At 42.4% G+C, this 19932-nt stretch overlaps 1 protein-coding gene across 34 annotated transcripts in view; it reads right to left on the bottom strand.

The window, feature by feature from the left end:
- KDM6A (lysine demethylase 6A) overlaps positions 1 to 19932 on the bottom strand; it is a 236173-nt gene that overhangs the window by 95166 nt on the left and 121075 nt on the right. For all 34 annotated transcript variants that reach the window (XR_012429950.1, XR_012429952.1, XR_012429951.1 and 31 more), the window contains one exon: positions 4671 to 4729. Coding sequence is in view for 23 of the 34 variants with exons in the window: in XM_045383349.2 (XP_045239284.1) it covers positions 4671 to 4729 (59 nt within the window). In the remaining 11 variants the exon portion in view is untranslated. The remainder of the gene's footprint in view (positions 1 to 4670; positions 4730 to 19932) is intronic.

Raw genomic sequence — 19932 nt, 5'->3', positions numbered from 1 at the left:
GAGGATTGCTTGAGCCCAGGGGTTCGAGACCAGTCTGGGCAACACAATGAGACCTCGTCTCTACAAAAAATACAAAAAAATTAGCCAGGCATAGTGCCTCAAGCCTGTAGTCCAAGCTACTCAGGAGGCTGAGGCAGAAGGATCACTAGAGCCCCGGGAGGTTGAGACTTTAGTGGGCCGTGATTGTGCCACTACACTCCAGCCTGGGTGACAGACTGAGACTCTCAGAAAAAAAAGGAAAGAAAAGAAAGAAAAGAGAAGAGAAAGGAAAAAAGAAAACTTTAGTAATTTGTTAATATTTCTGTCTTTCTGAATTCATTTCTACCTCATTCTCCTAATCCTTTTTGATGTCAAAGTAATAATTATCACATTTCCTTATTAAGCCTGTCAATTATATTTGGGGGCTTAATTTCCAAAATCCTATGCCTCTAGCACAGTATCTCTTACATTTGCTGCCATAAGACCATTCTGATATTGATCAATAGGAAGAAGGAAAAAGGTTACAGGACAGAGATAGTTAATAAAGATTCTTAGGAAGATATATTTAGAGAGATGGCTATAAGCTATATTAGGAAGAATGGTTTCTATTGTACTGACTTTATTTTTTCCCCCAACTATCTTTTTTTTAGTCTAACTTTTCCTTGCTTTGTATTTCACTTACTCTCACCCTACGATATAGGTTTCCTTCCAAAGGCAAGCAGCTCATTTCAAGGTATCCCCGAGCAATTAGCCACCTTAATGAATAAGAACAAGTGAACGCAGGGGCTTGCATGCATGCACATGTAAAGGAATGGCAAGACTGGTTTCTAGCACTCTGCTGCATATATTTTACACTCTGCTTCTATGTCTTCCTTTATCCTTCTCAACATCTTTTAAGTTTGGTCCCAGATTACTGAGTAAAAGTAGCTGTTACCGTAAGTCCAGTGAGGATGGAACAGTTGCATGGTCTCCTCTGTCTAAGAAGAGGCTGCAACTGATACTGGAAAAACCGACCAAATAATTGTACTATCTAGAGGCTAACCAATAAAATCAACTCTGAAAGAAAAAATAGGTAGCATAACATGACAATAGGTTAACAATAACACTATAGTTGGCCGGGCGCGGTGGCTCAAGCCTGTAATCCCAGCACTTTGGGAGGCCGAGACGGGCGGATCACGAGGTCAGGAGATCGAGACCATCCTGGCTAACACCGTGAAACCCCGTCTCTACTAAAAAGACAAAAAACTAGCCGGGCGAGGTGGCGGGCGCCTGTAGTCCCAGCTACTCCGGAGGCTGAGGCAGGAGAATGGCGTAAACCCGAGAGGCGGAGCTTGCAGTGAGCTGAGATCCGGCCACTGCACTCCAGCCCGGGCTACAGAGCAAGACTCCGTCTCAAAACAAAACAAAACAAAACAAAACAAAACAAAACAAAAAAAAAACAATAACACTATAGTTAATAAAATTGCTCTCAATAACATTTTAAGTCACCAACTGAGACACACGTTGGTCACACATACTATCATAAAATGCTTAACCTCATCAAATGCCAACAGACACAATTAGCAAATATCACATTTTACTTAAATTATAAATGTACCAGAGATACAATACTCTGAAACATCATAGGCAGATTCTTCATACTGACAATACAAAACAAAAACCCATATTCATCCCTAGAAATATTTCTCAATAAATCCCAAAGAACCTGATATGTGACAAAAAATTCCTGATCCCAGTAATCAGTAAGTATCTACAAATAAAACACAAACATAGTTTTAACCTAAATAAGCTCCAATCAATTAAGGCTGTACTCTAAAACTATCACCAAGCACCTACTCCATACTTTCTAATTTTATAGCTGTTAAAGAAATAGCAAGTTAAAGCAAAAATGTGAGGCACAATTTGTGAAAGAACATTTGATTAACAAGAGAAAAACACAGCCAGAGTGAATTCATAAGATAGGGTGTGAGATGTATCATTTTAGGAAGCAGCTATAAGAATTGAAACTCAAGACATGAGAAAATGATGGTAACCAGGACAGGATCAACAGAGCAGGGGGCACTTATTAATACAGACATTGTATTGTCCTTGTATCATTCGGTTTCATTTCTTAGGTCAACTGAAAAATATAGAAATCATATGTAGATAAGGAATCACAACTACAAGCTTGCTAACTTAACATGGCCATATGCTTATTAAAGCAATCAACATTTGAACTATTGACAGGTTCACCTCACTACTAATTTTATGTTCTTAACCCCAGTACATAGAGAGGCTTACAAATTGCCACAGGTATGCGAAAACTGGCTGGTATGAGGTAGAACTGAAGAATTCCTCCCCTCAGGTTTCACCTAAAATTATTTCTAGTTGGCCATAAAGATTACATCATTGTGCTCAAGTGAACAATGACAAATACTGATTAAATAATAACCACCTATCAATCTTAAAACCTGGGGACAGAGTACAATAAAATATTTGATTGGAGAATATGAGCATAAACTTGCTTCTGCCACTCAACAGTTACGTAATACTGACTGACACACACACACACACCCCTGCTTTCTCCATCTACAAAATTAAGGTAAAATTAAGGGGGAAAAACTAAATTATCTCTAAGACCACTTCTAATTCTAAAAGTTTAGAATTCTGAATTCTGTAAGTAGGCTATTAAAGAAATGGAAAGATTTTAAAAGTCTTAATCTATCTTTGGTTTTAAATACAATACACTGAACATTAAGTTAGGAGACTTTATTTAGGATAGTTTAAGAGAGAATAAAATTACAAAGTTTCTTCATAAAAATCAATTATACCTTTGTAAGATTTACAAAGAAAACCAGTGATCTAAATCATTATAATACACTATATACACACAGGTATTCTCTAACAAAGCAGTGCTTCAACACATGATCAAAAGTCAACAAGACCAAAAGCTAAGAAAAAAGATACTAGGAAAAACCATCCATGTATAAAGCCTCCTCTTTAGGGAAACCATATAAAATCATTGTCAATGCATATGTAAACGTTCTGTAATAAGTATTCAGGGTGCCCAACAGATATATGACAGAGTTGTAACATTTTGCCAAACACTCAATCACCTTCCTTTGGACTCCCACAGAATTCACCCGGGAGCTTAAAATTCTGGAGCACTGAAGGGACTCTGAAAAGGTCAGATACGCTAACAATAAAAAAATGCCGCCAGGTGTGGTGGCTCACACCTGTAAATCCTAGCATTTTGGGAGGCTGAGGCAGGCAGATCACTTGAGGTCAGGAGTTCGACACCAGCCTGGCCAACATGGTAAAACTCCATCTCTACTAAAAATACAAAAGCATTAGCCAGGCATGGTGGCGGGCACCTGTAATCCCAGCTACTTGGGAGGCTGAGGCAGGAGAATCGCTTGAACCCGGGAGGTAGAGGTTGCAGTGAGCCAAGATCGTGCCACTACACACCAGTGACAGAGCAAGACTCTGACCCTCCCCCTACCAAAAAAAAAAAAAAGAAGAAACTACATTGGGTTTACATTTCATAAAATGTGCTGTATCTCATTTGATCATCAAAACTCTATAGGAAAGGCATGTGACTGCTATGTAGTTTTGTTTTTTAAACAAATGAGGAGGCTGGGCATGGTGGCTCATGCCTGTAAATCTCAGCACTTTGGGAGGCGGAGGTGGGAGCATGCCCTGAGGCCAGGAGTTCAAGATCAGACTGGGCAACATAGGCGGAGGCCCTATCTCTACAAATAAAAACAAATTCGCTGGTCATGGTGGCATGTGCCTGTGTGGTCCTAGCTACTTGGGAGGCTAAGGTGGAAGGACTGCTTGAACACAGTAGATCGAGACTGCAGTGAGCAGCAATCACACCACTGCACTCCAGCCTGGGCAACAGAGTGAGACCCTGTCTCAAAAAATAAATAAAATAAAATAAAATAAAATAAAAATAAATAAATAAACTAATGAGGAAACAGACCTAGAGAAGTTATTTAACTCAAGATCAAACTAAGTGGCAATGCTGTGACCACAATACCAATCTTTCAGCTAAAACTATATATATATATATATATATATTTTTTTTTCCCCCCATTAGCGCATACTATTGTCTGGTAAACAGAAAAACAACAATGGGGCAAAGGCCATAACAGGGTACTACACTTTACAGTTTAGAAAATCTTACATATTGTTACTATTATATTTAATCTCCAACTCTGAAGTGATACTATTCTAGAGAACTAAGAGTTTATGAGTTGGTGCCTAGTTACTGGATATTGGAAAGTGCTATCTGGTATGTGGCAGGGAGAAGCGGTCAATCTTGTCTAGAAGTTTGAAAACTAGCCATCATAGACCATTTACCCACATATCTTGACTTCTGAGATCATAGTGATTTGCCAGTTCAAATAACTTGGGGAACACCAGTCCATAATGAATGACTGAGAAATTCCAAAAAGCTTTCTAATCTAAGCCTTCTTCAACAGAATCTTATACTAGATTCTTTCAGGAAAACATACAACTCTAAAAATCTAAGGTGAGTCAATACCCTTCAAGGAACAATCTAATCATTTCAAGAGATTACTGAAAAGTGTAGGTTTAATGACAGCAAATTTTGTATTTATTACACACACACACACACAAAAATCAAGCACAAACAAAACAAGCCATTTACTGAAAACAACTGAATTACTGGCTTTATGTCAACTTACCACTGAAATGCATTATAATGGAAGTAGACCAAACCAAGACCATATAAAAAGGCAGCATTCTGTAAAGGAAGGGAAAAAGATTTTTAGGAAAAATACTTGTATCTAACATATATGACGTTATTACTGTAAAATATGGTATCCAAGATGTTTTAAGTCCTAAAACTCTATCATAAATTACAATATATTTACAATATATTTTTAAAATACCAAAATAACAGTGATCAGATGGTACAAATTCCAATCAACTTAGAGAGGTATTCCAGCCCAGAAATAAGAATATTTACTAGCAGAAATTCTATGGTCAAATCTAAAATTAAAAATCGATTCTTCAGGAATATGAAAATGCTCAGCTTATGTTATCCTATTCTCTCTTGCTTGTATCTACGTTCTTTCTCTGGTTCTTTCTGCTTCTTGAATTGGATTTAATTTTATATTTAGTACTGCCAGGAAGGTAGCTATAATTCAAAGTAAATGCACAAGATAAACCTAAAACAAATTTTAGTATTTAAGAAAAATAGTATCATGCCAATCATCACCTAGGCATGAACATCTTGTGCTTTAAATATCATTGACTCCTTTTGCAGTATGAAACAGACATGCGTCAACACTTATCCTAACTTTGACCTCTGAACTCCAAATAGGAACCGGCTATTTATATAATTTATATTTATATAACTCCCTGTTTTTTTTCTCTTTCTCTCTCTTTTTTTTTTTAAAGAGACAAGGTCTCGCTCTGTCACACCAACGTGATCACAGCTCACTGCAGCCTCAACCTTCTGAGCTCAAGCAATCCTCCCACCTCAGCCTCCCAAGTAGTTGGGACTAAAGGAAATGTGACACCATGCCCAGCTCCTACTCATTTTCAAAAACAGCAAATGTTTGAAACAGCATTTTCAAAAACAGCAAAAACATAAACAAAAAGTATATGTTTTATCAATAACCAAGCAAATCTATTTTACTAAACCTTCCCTATTAAAAAAGAAGGTAAAGCTTTCATACTGATCTGTGTGAACAAATTTCATCTTCTAAATTCTTGACTCGGATCAGGGCACCTCCCTTGGGAGATCAATCCCCTGTCCTCCTGCTCTTTGCTCCATGAGAAAGATCCACCTATGACCTCTAGTCCTCAGACCAACCAGCCCAAGGAACATCTCACCAATTTTAAATCGGGTAAGTGGCCCCTTTTTTACTGTCTTCTCCAACCTCTCACTATCCCTCAACCTCTTTCTCCTTTCAATCTTGGCGCCACCCTTCAATCTCTCCCTTCTCTTAATTTCAATTCCTTTCATTTTCTGGTAGAGACAAAGGAGACACGTTTTGTCCGTGGACCCAAAACGCCGGCGCCGGTCACGGACTGGGGAAGGCAGCCTTCCCTTGGTGTTTAATCATTGCAGGCACACCTCTCTGATTACTCACCCACGTTTCAGAGGTGTCTGACCACGCTGCAGGACGCCTGCCTTGGTCCTTCAGCCTCAGCGACAAGCCCCACTTTTCTGGGGGAGGGGCAAGCACCCCGACCCCCTTCTCTCCCTGTCTCTACCCTTTCTCTGCTTTTCTGGGGGGAGGGGCAAGCACCCCGACCCCCTTCTCTCCCTGTCTCTACCCTTTCTCTGCTTTTCTGGGGGGAGGGGCAAGCACCCCGACCCCCTTCTCTCCCTGTCTCTACCCTTTCTCTGCTTTTCTGGGGGGAGGGGCAAGCACCCCGACCCCCTTCTCTCCCTGTCTCTACCCCTTCTCTGCTTTTCTGGGGAAGGGGCAAGCACCCCGACCCCTTCTCTCCCTGTTTCTACCCCTTCTCTGCTTTTCTAGGGGAGAAGCAAGAACCCTGACCTCTTATTTTTGCGCCCCAATCCCTTATTTCCGCGCCCCGAACCCTTTCCCGCTTTTCTGGAGGGCAAGAACCCCCAAACTCCTCCTCTCTGTGTCTCTACTCTCTCTTTTCTCTGGGCTTGCCTCCTTCACTATGGGCAACCTTCCACCCTCCATTCCTCCTCCTTCTCCCTTACCCTGTGTTCTCAAGAACTGAAAACCTCTTCAACTCACACCTGACCTAAAACCTAAATGCCTTATTTTCTTCTACAATGCCACTTAACCCCAATACAAACTCGACAGTAGTTCCAAATAGCCAGAAAACGGCACTTTCGATTTTTCCATCCTACAAGATCTAAATAATTCTTGTCGTAAAATAGGCAAACGGTCTGAGGTGCCTGGATCCAGGCATTCTTTTACACATTGGTCCCTCCCTAGTCTCTGTTCCCAATGCAACTCATCCCAAATCTTCCTTCTTTCCCTCCCGCCTGTCCCCTCAGTCCCAACCCCAAGCGTCACTGAGTCTTTCTAATCTTCCTTTCTACAGACCCATCTGACCTCTCCCCTCCTCGCCAGGCTGAGCTAGGTCCCAATTTTTCCTCAGACTCCGCTCCCCTACCCTGTAATCCTTTTATCACTCCCCTCCTCACACCCGGTCTGGCTTACAGTTTCGTTCTGCGACTAGCTCTCCCCCACCTGCCCAGCAATTTCCTCTTAAAAAAGTGGCTAGGGCTAAAGGCATAGTCAAGGTTAATGTTCCTTTTTCTTTATCAGACTTCTCCCAAATCAGTTAGCGTTTAGGCTCTTTTTCACCAAATAAGAAAACCCGAGCCCAGTTCATGGCAGCAACCCTGAGACGCTTTTCAGCCCTAGACCCTGAAAGGTCAGAAGGCTGTCTTATTCTTAATATGCATTTTATTTTATTACCTAATCTGCTCCCGACATTAAATAAAGCTCCAAAAATTAAATTCCGGCCCTCAAACCCCACAACAGGACTTAATGAACCTCACCTTCAAGGTGTACAACAATCGAGTAGAGGCAGCCAAGTAGCAATTTATTTCTGAGTTGCAATTCCTTGCCTCCACTGTGAGACAAACCCCAGTCACATCTCCACCACACAACTCCAAACGCCTCAACCGCAGCTGCCAGGGGTTCCTCCAGAACCTCCTCCCCCAAGAGCTTGCTACAAGTGCCGGAAATCTGGCCACTGGGCCAAGGAATGCCCACAGCCCGGGATTCCTCCTAAGCCATGTCCCATCTGTGCGGGACCCCACTGGAAATCGGACAGTCCAACTCGCCTGGCAGCCCTCCCAGAGCCCCTGGAGCTTTGGCCCAAGGCTCTCTGACTGACTCCTTCCCAGATCTTCTCGGGTTAGCGGCTGAAGACTGACGCTGCCCCATCGCCTCGGAAGCCTCCTGGACCATCAGAGACGCTTTGGGTAACTCTTCCAGTGGGGGGTAAGTCCGTCCCCTTCTTAATCAATACGGAGGCTACCCACTCCACATTACCTTCTTTTCAAGGGCCTGTTTCCCTTGCCTCCATAACTGTTGTGGGTATTGATGGCCAGGCTTCTAAACCTCTTAAAACTCCCCAACTCTGGTGCCAATTTGGACAACATTCTTTTTTAGTTATCCTCACCTGCCCAGCTCCCTTATTAGGTCAAGACATTTTAACTAAATTATCTGCTTCCCTGACTACTCCTAGGCTACAGCCACACCTCACTGCCGCCTGTTCTCCCAGTTCAAAGCCTCCTTCACATCCTCCCCTCGTATCCCCCTACCTTAACCCACAAGTGTGGGACATCTCTACTCCTTCCCTGGCAACCAATCACATGCCCATTACTATCCCATTAAAACTCAATCACCCTTACCCCACTCAATGCCAATATCCCATCCCACAGCACGCTTTAAAAGGATTAAAGCCTGTTATCACTCGCCTGCTACAGCATGGCCTTTTAAAACCTATAAACTCTCCTTACAATTTCCCCATTTTACTTGTCCAAAAACCAGACAAGTCTTACAGATTAGTTCAAGATCTGCGCCTTATCAACCAAATTGTTTTGCCTATCCATCCTGTGGTGCCCAACCCGTACAACTCTTTTGTCCTCAATATCTTCCTCCACAACTCACTATTCCGTTCTTGATCTTAAAGATGCTTTTTTCACGATTCCCCTGCACCCTTCATCCCAGTCTCTCTTTGCTTTCACTTAGACTGACCCTCACACACATCAGGCTCAGCAAATTACCTGGGCTGTACTGCTGCAAGGCCTCACAGACAGCCCCCATTACTTCAGTCAAGCCCAAATTTTTTCCTCATCTGTTACCTATCTTGGCATAATTCTCATAAAAATACATGTGCTCTCCCTGCTGATCGTGTCCGGCTAATCTCCTAAACCCCAATCCCTTCTACAAAACAACAACTCCTTTCCTTCCTAGGCATGGTTAGTACGGACAGAATTCTTACACAAGAGCCGGGACTGCGTCCTGTAGCCTTTCTGTCCAAACAACTTGACCTTACTGTTTTAGCCTAGCCCTCATGTCTATGTCTGCGCACAGCAGCTGCCACTGCTTTAATACTGTTAGAGGCCCTAGAAATCACAAACTACACTCAACTCTCTACAGTTCTCGTAACTTCCAAAATCTATTTTCTTCCCCCAACCATCGCTCAGGACAATGCTTAGGCTGATAAGTTAGCTAAAAAAGCAGCTAGCGTTCCAACTTCTATCCCTCACAGCAGTTTTCCTCCTTCACATCGGCCACTCCCACCTACTCCCCCGCTGAAACTTCCACCTATCAATCTCTTCCCACACAAGGCAAATGGTTCTTAGACTAAGGAAAATATCTCCTTCCAGCCTCAGAGGCCCATTCTATTCTGTCGTCATTTCATAACTTCTTCCATCTAGGTTACAAACCGCTAGCCTATCTCTTAGAACCTCTCATTTCCTTTCCATCCTGGAAACCTATCCTCAAGGAGATCACTTCTCAGTGTTCCATCTGCTATTCTGCTATCCCTCAGGGATTGTTCAGGCCCCCTCCCTTTCCTACACATCAAGCTCGGGGATTTGCCCCGGCCAGGACTGGCAAATTGACTTTACTCACATGCCCCAAGTCAGAAAACTACAATACATCTTGGTCTGGGTAGACACTTCCACTGGATAGGTAGAGGCCTTTCCCACACGGTCTGACAAGGCCACCACGGTCATTTCTTCCCTTCTGTCAGACATAATTCCTCGGTTTGGCCTTCCTAACTCTATACAGTCTGATAACGGACCGGCCTTTACTAGTCAAATCACCCAAGCAGTTTCTCAGGCTCTTAGTATTCAGTGAAACCTTTATATCCTTTACCGTCCTCAACCTTCAGGAAAGGTAGAACAGACTAACAGTCTTTTAAAAACACACTTCACCAAGCTCAGTCACCAACTTAAAAAGGACTAGACAATACTTTTACCACTTTCCTTTCTCAGAATTCAGGCCTGTCCTCGGAATGCTATAGGTTACAGCCCATTTGAGCTCCTGTGTGGACACTCCTTTTTATCAGGTCCCAGTCTCATTCCAGACACCAGACCAACTTAGACTGCACCCCAAAACACTTTCATCCCTACTGTCTTCTGTCTAGTCATACTCCTATTCACCGTTCTCAACTACTCATAAATGCCCTGCTCGTGTTTACACTGCCGGTTTACACTGTTACTCCAAGCCATCACAGCTGATATCTCCTAGTGCTATCCCAAACCGCCACTCTAAATTCCCTCTTAAAGTAAATAATCTTTGCTGGCAGGGCTATGCTGAACCTCCTTGGGTACTCCCTAATTAGATGTCCTAGGTCCTCCCAGTTCTTAGTCCTTCAATACCTGTTTTTTCTCCTTCTCTTACCTTGTGTCTTCCGTTTAGTTTTTCAATTCATACAAAAACAAAACCGCATCCAGGCTATCACCAATCATTCAATACGACAAAGGTTTCTTCTAACGACCCCACAATATCACCCCTTACCACAAAATCTTCCTTCAGCTTAATCTCTCCCACTCTAGGTTCCCACGCTGTCCCTAATCGTGCTTGAAGCAGCCCTGAGAAACATCGCCCATTCTCTCTCCATACCACCCCCCAAAAAAATTTTTCACTGCCCCAAACACTTCAATACTATTTTATTTTTCTTATTAATATAAGGCAGGAATGTCATGCCTCTGAGCCCAAGCCAAGCCACCCCATCTCCTGCAACTTGCACGTATATGCCCAGATGGCCTGAAGTAATTGAAGAATCACAAAAGAAGTGCAAATGCCCTGCCCTGCCCAAACTGATAACATTCCACCACAAAAGAAGTGAAAATGGCTGATCCTTGCCTTAAGCGATGACATTATTTTGTGAAATTCCTTTTCCTGGCTCATCCTAGCTCAAAAAGCTCCCCCACTGAGCACCTTGTGACCCCCACTCCTGCCCGCCAGAGAACCCCCCTTTGACTGGAATTTTCCTTTACCTACCCAAATCCGATAAAACGGCCCCACACTTATCTCCACTGACTCTCTTTTCGGACTCAGCCCGCCTGCACCCAGGTGAAATAAACAGCCATGTTGCTCACTCAAAGCCTGTTTGGTGGTCTCTTCACACGGACGCGCATGACAGTATCAAATTACAAATGTCTCTGAATTCTAAAACTTCAAAATTTTTAAACTATTATTACAATGACTGTCATGCTGCCTTGCGTTGCATCTCCCAAGAAAGACTGTGAGATAAAGCTTTTTGTACAAGTAGTTTATTTGAGAAGTATCCGAGGAAATACCTTTAATGAAGTAAAGAAGTGAGTCAGGAAAGGAAAGTATGCCAATAAAGGATGCATTATGGAGCCAATTATGACTCTAGGCAACTGGTACTCAAGCCTGCTGGAGATCTCTGGGAGAGAGTATGGAACATTTCTCAGAGTCATCTTGCCCTAAGTATGAAGGAACTAGGGTAATTATACCACAACTTCTGTAATTCATTATTTGAGAAAAAGAATCAATGATGTTTAAAGCCCAAAATGTAAACAGCTTGTCAGAGGCATTTGAACCAGAAGAATTCCATCTTGAATAGGGGCTTGGTAAAGTAAGGCTGTGACCTACTGAGCTGCATTCCCAGGAGTCAGGCATTCTTAGTCACAGGATGAGACTGGAGGTTGGCACAAGATACAGGTCACAAAGACCTTGCTGATAAAAACAGGTTGCAGTAAAGAAGCCAGCCAAAAGCCACCGAAACCAAGATGGCAACAAAAGTGACCTCTGGTCATCCTCACTGCTCATTATACACTAATTATAATGCATTAGTATGCTAAAAGACACTCCTAGCAGCGCCAAGACAACCTCAGAACCCTATAAGGTCTAAAAAGGGGAGGAACCCTCAGTTCCCGGAATTGCCCACTGCTTTCCTGGAAAACTCATTAATAATTCACCCCCTGTTTAGCATACAATCAAGAAATAACTAAGTATTGTCAGTTGAGCAGGTATTCCTTTACTTTCTTAATAAACTTGCTTTCACTTTACTCTGGATTATCCTCAAATTCTTTCTTGCGTGAGATCCAATCTGGGGTTTGGATCAGGACCCTGTTCCAGTAACAAGCTGAGTGACTTTTCTTGCTTTTTAAATATGCTAAAGTTTGTCCTAAAATTATATCATGCATTTCCTTTGAATTCTAAGTATCTTTCTAGAAACACTGTTTCTTAAATACATTGTCAAATATAAAAATATGGTAATTTCATTAAGTCCTCATTACCCCCAATTTTCTGAATGAGGAAATTATGTTACAGAAGTATTCACCAATTCCAGGAGTCACAAAGGTCTCAGACAGCATCCATTTTTAAAGTTCCTGTTTAAATTTTAAATTTAGTTGAAACTGTTTTTAATCAGGATCATTCATCTACTATCCCACCCCCTGAAATAATCTGAGCATTTACTAGGTGCCAGGGACAATACTCAAGGGCTAAACAAACAAATCTGAATAAAATATACTTCCCCTGCTCTCAAGAAGTATGCAATCTAGAGGGTGGGGGAGAGAAGGCATGGATATTCAGAATGTGGTAAATGTGGTAATAGTTAATCCAGAGTCTTTTAGTGTTCTACCTAAAAAGTCGGTATTTGAAAGACAATGGGGGTGTGGGGGTGGGGGTGGTTGTGAAAGGAAAGGGAGCAACATCTTAACATCTATTTAGGCAACTGCCTGGAGAGGGTGGGGTGAGGGTAGAATGGAAATATGAGTTTATTAAGGAGCATTTCTGATTTCAGGACACACCGTACTTTCTTCCAACTTCATTCTTCTCCCTCTAGGAAATTTTACTCAATCCCTACCACTCTATAAATTCTGTCAATCATTCAAGATCCATTTAAATGCCACCTTCCCCATGAAAGCTTTGCTTCCTGTCCCACCTCAAACTAGAGGTGATTTTTCCAACCTCTAAATTTGGTCTTACTGCAACATCTCTATCATCTGACATTATTATGTAACAGCAAAAACTTAGTTTTATGCAATATCTAACATCAACTCTTTCAAAAGGTTCTAAAAAACCCTGTGAGGTGGTAGAGGGCTTCATTTATAGAATGAAGAAACTGAATCAGAGAATAAGCAATTTACTCAAGGAAACAGGTACTAAGTAACAAACATAGGAACTGAAGCTAAGTCAGTCTCCAGAGCTCACTCTTAACTATTATACCATATATTTGTTATTTATGTGTTGACTAAACTCCATCCAATCAAACAAAAATGCCATAAAGGCAGCAGTGATCACTGCCTGTATTCCTTGTTATCACCTAGCACAGGGTGCACTTCCATAGAGTAGATGCCCGAAGATTTACTAATCGAATCACCCAGTACAAGGGTACTTCAAAAAGTTCACGGAAAAAAAAAAACAAATTAAAAAATAAAAATATAAACATTATTTATCAACATACGCTCCATCAAGTTCAAGACACGTTTGTAAGCAATGATACCAACCATTTAGTCCAGTCCTAAACAACTGAGGGGTCCTGGGAATGTAGCCATGTCAATGCAGTCTTTTTTACATTATTTACTGAAGAAAAAAGGTGTCCTTTAAAGATTTTTTAAAATAGGAAACAAAAAGAAGCCAGAAGGAGCCAAATCAGGACTGTAAGGTGGGTGCCTGCCTAATCATTTCCCATGAAAACTCTCAAAATATTGCCCTTGTTTGATGAGAGGACTGAGTAGAGGCACTGCCATGGTGAGGCATTCCTGGGCATTTTTCCGCTAAAGCTTTGGCGTTCTTAGAACATAGGCATAATAAGCAGAGATTATTATCATTCTTTGACTCTCCGGAAAGTCAACAAGCAAAATGCCTTGAGAATCCCAAAAAACTGTTGTCATGATCTGTGCTCTTGATCGGTCCACTTTCACTACGACTGGATCAATTTCTACCTCTTGGTAGCCATTGCTTTGATTGTGCTTTGCCATTAAGATCATACTGGCAAAGCCAAGTTTCACCTCCTGTTACAATCCTTTGAAGAAATGCTCAGGATCTTTTTTTTTTTTTGTGGTTGGGGGGGTGTCTTGCTTTGTCACCCAGGCTGGAGTGCAGTGGTGCATCTCGGCTCACTGTAACCTTCGCCTCTGGGGTTCAAGCAATTCTCCTGCCTCAGTCTCCCAAGTAGCTGGGACTACAGGTGCGTGCCACCATGCTGTTAGATACGAGTTCTAAATTTCTTTTCAAAGAATCAATGTCAGTATGTTCAATTCTTTACCTTCTACTTTTAAACTTAACTTCCTCATAAAGCAACCTTTTTCGATTACCTGCTCCACCCTGACTCATTTCAATCACCTGTTCCACTCCGGCTCATTCCAATCACCTGCTCCACCCTGACTCATTACCTGCTCTGTCATAACCATTTTCCCCCGCCAAACCACTCACCCTGACACGCTCTTCAAATTAGCCAATCAGAATTAGTTTGTCCTAGCCAACAGGAGAACGACGCAGCAGTAGGGGCTACCTGCCTCAGGGATAAGAACCCCCTTCCCCTCCCTGGTCCAAGTCTGCGCTCACCATTGCTCCATCTGTAAGGGCGCACCCTTCTATAGAAGTACCTTGCCTTGCTGAGAATTAAAAAGAACATTTTACATTCCAGTGCTATTTCTTTCGTGGCACCGAAACTTTATGTATAACAATTTGGGGGGCTCGCCTGTGATTACATTCCCCTCCGGACAGTCTCTGGTTCTCTCTCAAAAGGAGGTACGCCCTGCCCCTTGTGGTGGCCTCAGGGGTGAGAAATCAGAACCCACCCAGTGCAAGGAATAATCCAAGCTCTCGGCAACCCGGGCTGGGGGCGGGGGCGGGGGGACGACATGACTGGCCAGTAACCTAGCTTAAAGGATCCTCACATACCACAGTGATGACTCTGTGCACAGACCAAGGAAGGAGAAGCCATGAAAGCTGCTAAAGTATTTCCTTGGGGGTGGTGAAGTACTCCTTGGTTGGGGTGGCTTAGAGGTTAGAAAGAGGCGACACATCCCCATTGGAGGGGACTGAACCTCACATGAACCTCCAGTAGTAGAAAAGGTGAGAAATTTCCAGTGGGGGAAATTAAGCCTCACCCCAAAAGGCAAGAAATTTCCAGTGGGGAAAATTGAGCCTCACCCTAAAAGGTGATAAATTTCCAGTAAGGGAAATTGAACCTTGAACCTTACCCCAAAACCATCAAGATAAGAAATACCCCAAGCAAGACAGGGAGCAAGGGGGATAAAGATGGTAACAAAGTTACCTCCCCAGATAGCCCCCTAGGTCTCATGCTAAAACATTGGAAGGATAATGAAAGGACTAAAGATAGGAAAAAGCAACAAATGATGAAATATTGCTGTTTTATTTAGACTCAAAGACCCATCCTCAAACCCTCAATCTTCTGGCCAAAGTTTAGGTCGAATGAGTATGTAATGTGTCAGTTTCTAATCCAATATGTTAATGATAAAAGTCCAGTGTCTCAGAAGAACTAGGAATGCCCTTTGTTGGAGGCATGGACCTGCCCTCCTTTTTCCCTTAAAAACAAATAGGGAAGAACCCAATCTGCCACCTCAAAATGAAAAGTCAGAGGAGCCAGCTCTCATGCCTAAAGACTCCAGCACATGGGATCCCCTAGACTATCTTCCCCCACTCAGTGTCCCCAATCTTTCCCCTCAGCCAGCCACTGCCGCCTCAGACCCCCATTCCAAATTCCCTCTCTACTCACGTTATCCCTCCTCCTTATAACCGTGACTCTTGGGAATTACCGTCCCACCAGCCCGTTCCCTCCCAACCTAAAGACCCTTCTCTAAAAGGACTCCAGCATGAGGTAGAACAATGTAAAAAAGATACTCAGAATTTCCCATTTCCCTCCATACCTAAGAGGTCAGCCCCAACCCTCTTCCCTTTGAAAGAGGTATCATAAAGAGGGGAGCCATTGGCTTTGTAAATGCTCCCTTAACCAGTTCAGAAGTCCAGAATTTTAAAAAGGAGCTTAAACCACTACTAGCTAACCCTTATGGAGTGGCAGATCAAATTGACCAATTCTTAGGACCTCAGTTATACACTTGGGTAGAGTTAATGTCCATCTTGGGCATCCTCTTTTCAGGGGAAGAAAGCAGTATGATTCGTAGGGCTGCTATGGTAGTTTGGGAACGTGAGCACCCTCCCGGTGAAAACGTTCCCATTCCCCGCCTGAGACCCCCCGTGGGACAATAACAACGCAGATCGCTGGGAAAATATGCAGGACCTAAGAGAGATAATAATAAAAGGAATTCGGGAGTCAGTACCCCAAACCCGAAATCTTTCTAAAGCATTTGATATACAACAGGAAAAGGATGAAAGGCCTATGAGATTCCTAGACAGACTAAGGGAGCAAATGAGGAATTATGCAGGCCTCAATTTGGATGATCCCCTTGGGCAAGGAATGTTGAAACTCCAATTTGTCACTACAAGTTGGCCAGACATTTCAAAAACTTACAAAACATAGACAATTGAGAAGACAGTCCCCTAAGTGAGCTTCTCAGAGAAGCTCAAACTATAAGTGAAAAGAGACAAAGAAAAACAGAAACAAAAGACAAAACTTACGTTTTCCACCTTCCAACGGATGGCTCCAAACCCAGGTACTTCTAGATAGAGTTTCCAGGGAACCAGAAACTATAAAGGGTCTGAACCCTCTTTTAAAGGACCCCAGTCTCCATCTGGAGGACCAAGGTCCTCATCTACCAGGCCCCCTAAAGAGTATGGTGGAGCAGGATTAAGGAGGAAGGACAAGACAGGTGCTACAGATATGGAAGAACAGGCCATTTCAAGACAGGATGTCCTGAACTAAGAAAGGAGAAAGAAGCCCTTCCGGCTCATGACTTTCGAGGAAGAATAGGGAGGTCAGGGGCTCTGTCTCTTTTATCTTGAGTCTCACCAGGATCCCTCGATAAATATGGAGGTGGGACATAAACATGAGCTTATCACCTTTTTAGTCTATTCAGAAGCTGCTTGCTCCTCTGTTTGTTCCCCCAGTCTAATGTTGTCTTCCCCTCAGAGGAACTTTTAGTCTCCAGGGTAAAAGGGGAAGGAGAGGGGAGAACAGCAGCATAAGCAGCTGGCAGAGGCAGGGAAAGACCAGCAGAGAGGAAAGAGAGCGGGGTAGGGGGAGACAGAGAGAGGAAAGAGAGAGAGGGGGGAAAAGAGAGAAAAAAAGAGAGGCAGGGAGAGAAAAGAAGAGACAGACAAAGAGGGAGTCAAAGAGAGAGAGGAAGAGACAGACAAAGAGGGAGTCAAAGCGACAGAAAGTCAAAGAGAGAAAGAGAGAGAGAGATAAAAGTAGTAAAGGAAAAAACAGTGTACCCTATTCCTTTAAAAGCCAGGGTAAATTTAAAACCTGTAATTGATCACTGAAGGTCGTCTTCTTCTTTTTCGTGACACTGTAACACTCCATTACCACCTTGCTGTCAGTGTAAACAAGGGTGCAGCCAGAAAGCACTGGGGCCACAGACAACTTGTAGCCTTCCTATCAAAAATCCTTAACCCAGTAACCGGCGGATGGCCCAAATACATTCAATCTGTAGCGACAACTGCTTTGCTAACACAAGAAAGTATGAGGCTATTCTGTTAAAAAAAAAAAAAAAAGAAAAGAAAAGAAAGAAAGGATAATTCAACATTAACCACTACTAATTCCCTTAACCCAGCAGGTTTCCTAACACGGGATCTAAATCTTAATTACTATACAAAGGTCCGACCAGACTTCGGAGGAACTCCCTTCAGGACAGATGACAGATGGCTCCTCCCTCCTCCTAGGTGACTATGGGAAAAAGACACAATGGGTATTCAGTAATTGATAGGGCAACTCTTGTAGAAGCAAAATTAGGAAAATTGCCTAATAATTAGTCTGCTCAAATGTGGGAGCTGTTTGCACTCAGCCAAGCCTTACAGTACTTACAGAACCAGGAAGGAACCATCTATACCAATTCTAAGTTAATTTGGACTAAACAAGGTCTTATTAATAGCAAAGGATAACTGAAATCCCAAACTTAACAAGGTTTTCAACAAAAGTCAAGTTTGCTAAAAGTTAACAGTGTAACATGTATTATCCTAACTTCTAATCTTGTGGCCTTAGGCAGTTTAGTCCACAGACATAAAGGAAGTTCACTTTGGAGAAGAATGAAAAAAAAGGGGGGACGGGGGAGGGCAAGAATGTACATAAAAAGAATTTTATATGGTAAATTCTTGTCCTAAAACAAATTAACTGGTTGTTTAAAGAAAGGGATGTTTGCAACAAGTCAGAAAGTTGAGGCATGTCGAAGAATTGTCTGTGAAAGTCGTGGGAAAAAAAAGGTTATAAAAGGGAATTTATGCAAGAAATGTTATATAATTTAAAAGTAATTAGGCCTCCTGAATGTAAAACTACTGAAGAAACAGTTTATGTGCAAGGTGTGTAAGAAAAGTAAAATATACCTTTGGTAAAAGGATTAAAAGGAGGCATAAGAATGTGGATTTTTACCTACATTAAAAGGTTAAGAAAATATAGTTTGTTTTAAAGGTCTGAGCAATTTTTAAAATGTTAATTGTAAAGGAAATTCTGTGTGTAAACATATTGGCTAAAGTTAAAGGGGTATCATCCAGTCTTTCTGTGAACCAGACATTAAAATAAAAGCACAACAGGTTTTTCTTAAAGCACTAACCTACTCTTTAACAAAAATTATAAAAGGTTAAAAAGAGTCTATAAAAATCTTACCTTATGGTCAGACGTTAAAATTGGATAAATATGTCTACAAGGTTTTATTAAAATTGAGTTTAACACTAATAACACACTAATATAAAGGTGAAATTTAGCCTATCTGGTATAAAAATCATACAGGAAGCACTGTCAAATATAAAACAGTGTTTGGCTTTCTTTGGTCTAAAAACTAATAGAAATACATGCTAAGGTAAATTTCTCAGTAAGAAGGCACCAAGGACTATAAAGTCCACTGCTGATGTCCCCATTTAAAACAAAAGATCAATTTCTTAGAAATTATGCCAGGCGTGGTGGCTCACGCCTGTAATCCCAGCACTTTGGGAGGCCGAGGTGGGTGGATCACAAGGTCAGGAGATCGAGACCACGGTGAAACCCCGTCTCTACTAAACATACAAAAAATTAACCAGGCGCTGTGGCGGGCACCTGTAGTCCCAGCTAGTCCGGATGCTGAGGCAGGAGAATGGCGTGAACCCGGGAGACAGAGCTTGCAGTGAGCCGAGATCGCGCCACTGCACTCCAGCCTGGGGGACAGAGTGAGACTCCGTCTCAAAAAAAAAAAAAAAAAGAAATTATATACTTGGTTTATCTTCCACTTTCCTTTCCCTCAAAACTAGAAGTCTTTTTGCACAGGTACCACCCCTAGAATTTCCGGTAAAGCAGCACCAGCCTTAGGATCACGTTCTCATCAAAGGGTGGAAAAGAAGGAAAACTCAAGGCAGCCTGCGAAGGACCCTACCTTGTGCGGCTAACCACCGAGACTGCTGTTCGAGACTGCTGTTCATACAGCGGAAAGGAGATGGACTCATCACACCCGAGGCAAGAAAGCACCACCCCCTCCAGAGTCATGGGCCATAGTCTCAGGGGAAAACCCTATCGAACCAAAGCTAAGAAAAATTTAACTCTCTTTCATCTATTCTATTACTCTTTCTTCTTTCCTTGCTCTATTGCTGACCATCCAGTTGTAACATAACCAAGTCAATTTCCCCTCAAACTACTGCATTTGATGTTTGCCTTGTTATATACCCTGTGGGGGCTTGCCAAGTCAGAAACAGCTCTCTACTTCAGAAAAGTACCTCTGTCCTTCCTGACTTTCCTCAGACTGGGCCTTAGTAAATTGGGACCATTTAATCCAGGGAGATTTCAATAAAGACCCCAGTGTCAACCAGGAGTCTTGTTCCCCAATGTAGAGCTTTTATGCTGTAGTTAGTCCAACTTTCTGTGGACCACTAAAGAACAAGAATGGACTGCCCCAAC

This window comes from Macaca fascicularis, chromosome X, assembly GCF_037993035.2.
Source record: "Macaca fascicularis isolate 582-1 chromosome X, T2T-MFA8v1.1".
NCBI classification, from domain to species: domain Eukaryota; kingdom Metazoa; phylum Chordata; class Mammalia; order Primates; family Cercopithecidae; genus Macaca; species Macaca fascicularis.
Note: the sequence above shows the minus strand (reverse complement) of the source record. Positions and strands in the feature narration are given on the sequence as shown.